The sequence below is a fragment of the Syngnathoides biaculeatus genome, chromosome 15 (genome assembly GCF_019802595.1).
Source record: "Syngnathoides biaculeatus isolate LvHL_M chromosome 15, ASM1980259v1, whole genome shotgun sequence".
NCBI classification, from domain to species: Eukaryota; Metazoa; Chordata; class Actinopteri; order Syngnathiformes; family Syngnathidae; genus Syngnathoides; species Syngnathoides biaculeatus.
In genome coordinates this window covers 13,344,943-13,353,332 of record NC_084654.1, presented here as the reverse complement: position 1 = coordinate 13,353,332, position 8,390 = coordinate 13,344,943, and the positions used below count along the sequence as shown (strand labels likewise).

The following is an 8,390-nucleotide window of genomic DNA, read 5'->3' as shown; positions in this document are numbered from 1 at the left end:
TTAACAGGTCATATACATTTAATCTATACTAGATTAAACAAATGAACCACAGAAATCATTTTAATGTATTTGTAATTTAACGTCCAAATGGACATGAACAGTTCAACACTAGATTGCCCACTAAGTGTCACTGTTTTGCTTTAGGGCTTTAGAATATTTTTATTTATTTATTTATTTTATGCGGGGCAAAGGGGTTGATCCATTCACCTATTTTATGGAGGTGTACTCCTCAACTTGTGAAAAAAAGACTGAAGGCTCGCACCATCCGAGCTGGATCCATCATCGGGAGCCATGGATCTACCTTGGCCTACCTGCCAGTCGCAGCAACATATTGTGGGCCGGCTTCATTGAAGATGAGCCAATCACATCCAAGCTGGGCAGTGCAATGTCCGCCCATTGGATACAAGTCTTGTCAATCATGGACGAGGAGCCCTGCAAAACCCCGCTCAGTCGTCCCGGCTGCCTGGCTGTAACACTGCCATGACCAAAAATATTTATCGTGCAAGTGAATCGGGTAAGTAAATATCTGTTTTGTTTTCATCAGATGTCCCGATTTAACCGTCTGCTGCAGGTGCACTTGCATATTGCGCAATTTGCTTTTCTAATGTAACCCAGGACCGCAAGTGAAGCTGATGTAAATCTCATAGAACATCGAACAGTGTTCCGATTGCGTTTCACTGTTAATATAGCTCAGTGTCTATCGACTTTGCTTTGCAGTTTTGGGAGCAGCGCCACAAATAATTTTCAGAGGATGATAATATTGTGAAGGACCACACGGGTTCTGCTTTATTGCAAGGTGACATCCATCCCATGGGATTATGATGCAAACAGTAGAGAAGCAATTTTTCGAAGTGTTAAAAGTTGTTCATTGCCGATAAAAAATTGAAAAAACGTGAATATATATATTTTTTCCACTCAGTCCAGCTGGCTGCCTACAATGAAAAAAATGTATTGAATGTACAGCTGATGATGTCATAGTCTACAAATGATTGTTCATAAACATCACCAGTATTTGTGTCTTTATGTATGATGAATGTATTTCGTCAAATGTTTGGCTGTGTACTCTCCAACAGAATCAGGATGGACCGTCGCATGAGACGTGAAGTCCATCTTGAGGTGGATCGCCTCCTGAGAGATCTTTGGTGAGGAGCATGTCGTCCGTTATGGAGGGCACACACACTGTTTTGCTTCTGTACGTGCCCATCCGTGAGCTCAGCAACATCAGCCTATATTTCCCGAAGCAGCCAGTCCCGAGACTCAAGTATAAGAGCCGCACCCCTCCTTCAGCCCAGACCGGTAATGACCATGACTGTGGAAAGGAGGATCTCCCTGTGTCCAAACAAAGAAGCCAGTCTTCCAACTCCTCCAGCAAACCCTTCGGCTACCAGCGGGCCACAAAGGCGGCTGTTGCAGAACTCTGCTTGCTGGCTTCCGAGCACCACCAATTGCTGGCAGACCTCTTATCCCTGTGCAGGGATTGTGCCAATAAAGTCAAGATGGGCGACCAGATTGGAAAAATGCAGGATTTCAACAAGGCCGACCCGGGAGGTGAGGATGACTGCAGCAAAAACTCAAGTTCGCGAGGGAGTACAGCAACAAAGAGTAGAAAGATGAAGATGAAGGGAGGCAAGAGGCTTGATAGTGCAAAGTATTCCCCACGCAGTCAGATGAAGTCGGAAATTACAAATGGAACTTCATCCTTTGATCTTCCTGCGAGAAAGAGTGCAACTGCAGTCTCAACAATGGAGGAGACTCCAGGTACATCACTACCCGTCTACGTGTCACACGGTCCTTTTGTTGACACAGTCAGTAATCCTCTCCTGCCTATAGCCGAACCCTTCCAGATCACACGAGAGGTCTGGGACTTTGTGGAGGACAACCGGACTTTCGACTCAGATGTAGATTTCTGCAATGACTTCTCAGAGTGTGACAGTGAGCAGGGTTTTGCGTCAGCCTCTTGCAGCCTGATGGACGGCCTGGCCCGAAGGGAAAGTGGGAGTAACCTTCGGCCTATAAAGAAGTTTCCAACAGAGAATGCAACAGTCAAGTCCACTCATCAGTTGCTCTGTGAAAACAGCCAGAAAGATAATGGGGTCCGGTTGGTGGCTAGAGTGCAGGACTTAGAGGGCAAAGTGCAACGTGTCAGTCCTATAAGCCCAAATGGGTCAGGGTCTTCTGATTCTTACACAGGAACTAGCACACACCCAAAGGAGTTTGGACAATTGAGAGAATCAAACAGAGACACAAGTGTTATGGTTAGTCGTGAAAAGACTGGTCCAAAGCTTGCTGAGGGCCTACAGCTCCCCCTTTCCTATACCCATGAACTCCAGAACTTAGCCAAACCTCATACGAAGAGCCCCACTTCACCATTTCTGGCTGGCATCTTCAACACATCCTTCCCTAGCTCAAAAAGTCTTCAGAGCACGTCAGCAGCCTCGTCACCGAGTCCGAAGATCCACCATCGGATTGTGCTGCTTCCAGATCATGATGTAGACCCCGAGCGAGACAGCTCCAGCAACACCGTTGAGCCCAAACCCTTCACCGAGGTCGCTCACAAGAACGGCCACAGACGAACAGCCGCACATCTGGATTTGGAGCTCAGCAAACGGCCGAGCCACTCCGGAAAGTGGAATTCTTCCGGCAACTCCACAACAACAGGTGAGCAAATTGAAATCCCCTGTAAAAACAAACACACATATTCCCCTGATGTAGCCTCGATTTTAAGGTTGACAGTGGTTGTTTAATCTTCAAAGCTCTTCACACGGCTCTTATAACTGTTCCCGCACTTTCAGTTGTTGACTGAGATTATTCTGACAGGTCCTCATCTTCACTCAGAGTTTTTACTTTGTCACTCCAGCTTTCCTCCACAAACTGTTGTAGTCTCCGTAAGTTTTCGTTCCAGCGATGATGTGTGACATCCAATACAAATTAAAAGCTATCCAACAGAGTTGTACAAAGAGCAAGCGGCCTCTGAGGATAATTTACTAGATGATCCCTTTTTAACTCTCTAGGCACTGCAGCCAAGTCGGAGATTAGAACCTCTGATCAAAGGCTTAGACGCAAACTTCGACCCGACCGAGGTTCTCATGATCAGTGTGTTAACTGAAGCATTGCCAATTTGCTGGCTTCTGATTTCACAACCTCCGACCCCGCCAAACACCAAAGGGGAAACTCACAAAGGGTCACCAGCAGGTTTGAAAAATGAACATTTTATCGGGCAGACCAATTCTATAGGTTGTTGAAAATGTAAATGATAACAAAATAGAATGATTTGCAGATCCTTTTTTTTTTTGCACATATTCACTCATTTTAAATTTGATGGCTGCAACACATTCCCAAAAAAGATGGAGCATTTTATTTTCATTGAATCAGTTCATTTCATGTCATTACATTTTCATAGTCTTTCTTCATTGTTCAAATTTGTATTCTAGCACTCAACCTACTATACCAGTAGTATTTGAATGAGTACCCCGAGTTTAAGTAAAAAAAAAATACGAAACTAAACCTATGCCGCTTTTGGAGGGTTCTAGAATATGGACGCTGACAATTTTCACCTTAAAGTTGTGTGAACTGCATATTTGAACATTTAATAAAAATGTATTAATGAGCTTTAGAGGAGACCACAGATGAAGAAATAAACTTGTCTTTAAATACTCTTAAATGGCTGAATAGTCGCCTTCCATTTAAATTACAAAACACCGCAGCTACCGACCTCTAAGACCGGTCCTGACCTCTAGGTTAGGTCAAGTTACTTAGTTACTTTCACCTAACTTGCCAGACTAATCTGCAATGGGTGTCTCTCGCTTTAGTCCTCCAACGTAATACCTTACATATTTATTATCTGACGTACGGCAGGGGACTTTCTAATCAGATTACCGCATGCGTTCCAGCAACGTCATATGAAGCCGAAAAGCGCAAGAGCTCCTTTCTCTTTGCAAGCTGTCATTCAACATAATGTGCGCTGGCTTGGGAACATTGTTCGGAAACTGAGCGCAAGGGTCAGCTGTTTTCAGGTAATGAAGTGGAATTTCCAGCACAAACTAAGACCTGGCAGAGAAATACAGCCCAATCTCTCCGTAGACCCATCTTGGTAGATCTTCATTACATCCACTTTTATTAGGCTTCTGCTCTGCTTTAAATATTCATTCACCACTAGAGTGAAGATGAATTAACCTATTTTTGAACCCAAGTTGGTGGTCTATCAGTTCCAATAAAGACACTCCTTAATATGCTTCTCATTTGCTACCAGATTTGTATTTCAAATGAATAATGATGTGCGGGAACTTTTATTAAAGTTATTCTGCCTTTCTCCCCCGGTTCTCCGATGAGCACTGCGCTTGTCTCTGAGGTCCAAATGTTCTCAAACAGAGCAATGAATCCATCTTTCACAGCAAATGTGCGGCGAAACAGCAGCGATGGTCACAAGACCAGCTCAGTGATTTATAATAAGCCATGTATTTCTTGTGGTTTATACAAAAATGGATGATCCGCCATCGTGGCTAAAAGCAGCGAAGGATAGTGGAAGTTGCCACAAGCTCTCAACATTATGGGCTGCTTGCGTGACATTGACTGATTGCGTTATGGATTTTATTGGACCAAATGGGGCATAATTGGCGAATCTGTTTGAGGGTCTTAAATGAATATGACAACTGTTTAATCTTTCCCTACCCATCAAAGGTTATTTACAATCATTCGCCTCCGATATGCTTGGTATTGTATCATAATCAGATCATTTGTTTTAATTTGTGTTTTCACTATGTCACGGGCCAAGTCATTGGAAACAGCTCTCAGTATATTAATACTATAATTGATGTGAATTATCTCGACATTCTCACAAGTCAGTTCACTTTTAGCAAGCATTCACTTCACTTTGCAGCATTCATAAAGCATCCCGTGACAACTGAGAAAGACAAATAGTGACCAGTGAGAGTGGCAAGTGGGTTTATCCATCCTCCTTGAGAATGCCACACTGTCACTCTCTGACATTCGAAGGTTCCCGAGCAACACAAACTACAGACATATTTTCTGAGAGTATGACATGGCAAGACCCGTGTGGCGCGGCAGTTGCTCATTTTCACATTTTCATTGCTTCACTGTCATTTATCAGGTTTGCACGTGGACAGCACATACTGTGATATCAAATAAACGGACTAAGTGTTCATATGGATGATTATGATGCAGTTTTAGTGTGATGCTGTTCATGTCATACTTAACTGTGTCATCTGAGAGCAACCTCCCATCTGTACTGCATGTTGCCATTTATCAACAATATGAGTCTCCCCCAGCAGCAAGGCCGATTAAATACCTATAAACTTACATTTCCTGCAGGATCAGGCAAACGAGTGCGTGCACGTGCATGATGAAGCCTAATGAATAACCCATCAAATAGTACTCATTTATTTTAAATAATCATTTTTGTTGGCCTGTTGCAAAATGGACCGACATAGTTTCCAAAGCATACAATCATTACAGTTGTTGCAGTGGTGTGTGTGGTCACTTCAGAGTCAGACTGCGGTTTTTGAGTGACGACATTGAGATTATCCCCTCTCTGACCAGATGGAGGCAGTGTAGGTAGTCTTATGCACATTGAATTGTGTTTTACATGTCATAGATATTTGTATTTTTAGTACTGTGTATATACATCTGTGAATTTTAGTTATTTGAAGTATTGTGTGGGAATATTCAATTTACAGTGGCCCAGCAGCTTTCAAACGCTCCAGAGCTGTTACTTTGGAGTGAGCTCAACAGTATTTGGACCGGTCCCAGGGTCAGCACACATTCAGCAGTTTTCACTGTGGGACCATGCAGCATTTTTCGTATGAAACGTTATTAATCTAATGCTCCATTTTTCCCCCCTTCTATCTATGTGTCAGAGGACTGCAGCCACTGCTGCTCATAATGGCTGCTTGTGGTGGATACTTTTCCATTATCCAGCAAAGGTTTGCACTTGGTCGTGTGTGTGAATGCGTACGTTTATAAGATTTGGGGGGTGAGGACTGAATTGAAGGCATTTGGCCAAGGCTCAAATTCCAGGGTTCTATTCAAAGGCGCTGCCAATCCCTTAGAAACAACCGATGGGCAACTGTGCAGTCACACTGCAGTTAACAGATTTAATTTCAATGATAAATTATACAAAAAGATGGTAAAGCTTTGGCCTTGCAGTTCTAATGTCCCGGGTTCAATCCTGGATCCACCTGTGTGGAGTTTGCATGTTCTCCCCATCCCTGCGTAGGTTTTCTCCAGGCACTCCGGTTTCCTCCCACATCCCAAAAATATGCAACATTAATCACACACTCTACATTCCCCCTAGGTGTGATTGTTAGTGCGGCTGTATGTCTCTATGTGCCCTGCGATTGGCTGGCAACCAGTTCAGGGTGTACCCCGCCTCCTGCCCGAAGACAGCTGGGATAGGCTCCAGCACCCTTGTGAGGATATGCGGCTAAGAAAATGGATGGATGGATGGATGGATGGATGGATGGATGGATGGATGGATGGATGGATGGATGGATGGATGGAAGTTGTAAGATACTCTCTTGACCGGTACGTGATCTTATTCTTGTTCAAACAAGTCTACGTGTTGTCCTATACCTACAGGAATATGAAGTCACTAATATGTTTAGGCTTTGCCTTTTCAGTCTCTCTTTTGTTTTGTCATTTTATAATCTCATTCCATGGCCACACCCATTAACTAGTCCCCTCCTTTCACTTTGTGTATGAATGACACAAGCAAAATAAGCAAAAGTAAGTATTTTCTATGATTGTGATTTGTCACTTCCAGCAGCTAACATTGCTTTGACATGTGTTGCATAGCACGCACAAGGTTGCCACTGACCTGTTGAATAAAAAACACACTACATTTAGAATGGCATTGTTGTCAACTACTTGTAGTAGACTAATCATGAATCTGGAATCAGAAAACTACATCCTCCCACTGACAGGAGAGAGGAGGCTCGCTGAATTTACACCTCACCTTTCTGGGTTTATAGGGTTGCAATTTGAATCATTTTATGATTTTACAGTAAACACGCAAGTTGACATCATACTGTTACTAATTACGATATTATATTGTACTCTATTCTAATCCAGATTATATAAGGGCAAGGTGTTCTGGTGATTGTCCCAGATCACTATAGCTTGCTGCTGGTGTGGCCAGCAAGAAGAGGGCTGACTAAGTGGAGATAAAAATAGCTCCATGCCCCGAGGCTCGCAGAAAAACAGGACTTTTCCTACATGTTTGATGCTAAAAGATTGCGAAGCCTCCTTTAAAGCCATTAGTGTTATGCACACAGAGTACACACCACAAGTGGAACTTTACTTGCTCCTCAGCTCCTCTGCATGCATAACACAATGCTAATTACGCTGGGGTTGTGTGTGTTTGTGTATTCCCTCCACTAGAGGACTCCCTCCTGCGTCATGAAGATATTTGGATGCTGGATGGCGATGACCCTCAGGAACCCGTGTCCCCTGTTCCCCGCCCCGATCACCTGGATTTCCTACGCATTACACCACCTGAGGATGACATCATTGGGAATACGCCTTATTATCCCAAACTGGAGCGCACGGTAAGGGCCCCCGAAACTTGAACAACACCCGACATTCGCTACTTTGCCACGGCAAAGTTCCCAGTCAGCCATCCAAGCACATGATCACAAATTCTTCAAATGGATTAACAGGTCACAGTTTCTAATCTGTAGACAGATCCGGAGCCAAAACTGGCTCAGATAATTCCTTGTTATAAGAAGTAATGATAAAATCATAATTTCCCTTCTTACCATTCAAATTTGGATGACCATTTCAGTAATTATAGAAGTTGTCACACATCCAGTCTTTTTCAAACCAATGCAAGCTTCTAACATAATAATTTCAAAAACACATATGACGATGTTAATGTTCTCCCCAAGATAATGATTATAAAATGGCTTTTGCAACGAGGCCTCTCCTAGTTTTTGAGACAGCATCTAACTGAGGCCTTCATTCCTGTGGCTGATGAGTTGGATTGCTCAGATGTACACGTGTGGTTTCACATGGTGTAAACGATGCACTGCTCTCCCCGGGAAAAGTACCCATAGTGGCTTCTTTTTTTTTTTTTTTTGTTCCAATTATCAGTCAACGTACTAAGCAAAGCAAATTTATTTATACAGCATATTTCATACACTGGGTTACTCAAAGTGCTTTACCTGATTGAAAGATTGCATCTAAAAACAAAAATGAAACACCTTTAAAACAAAAAAAGATAGATAGATAGATAGATAGATAGATAGATAGATAGATAGATAGATAGATAGATAGATAGATAGATAGATAGATAGATAGATAGATAGATAGATAGATAGATAGATAGATAGATAGATAGATAGATAGATAGATAGATAGATAGATAGATAGATAGA

At 42.8% G+C, this 8,390-nt stretch overlaps 1 protein-coding gene across 3 annotated transcripts in view; it reads left to right on the top strand.

Annotated features, from left to right (window-relative positions):
• Positions 1 to 445: 445 nt before the first annotated feature.
• LOC133513645 (formin-1-like) overlaps positions 446 to 8,390 on the top strand; it is a 52,685-nt gene continuing 44,740 nt past the window's right edge. For 2 of the 3 annotated variants that reach the window (XM_061844597.1, XM_061844596.1), the window contains exons 1-3: positions 446 to 514; positions 1,074 to 2,658; positions 7,396 to 7,562. In XM_061844597.1, coding sequence (XP_061700581.1) covers positions 1,152 to 2,658; positions 7,396 to 7,562 — 1,674 coding nt within the window. In that variant the 5' untranslated portion in view covers positions 446 to 514; positions 1,074 to 1,151. The remainder of the gene's footprint in view (positions 515 to 1,073; positions 2,659 to 7,395; positions 7,563 to 8,390) is intronic. The other variant, XM_061844598.1, reaches the window with a different exon arrangement.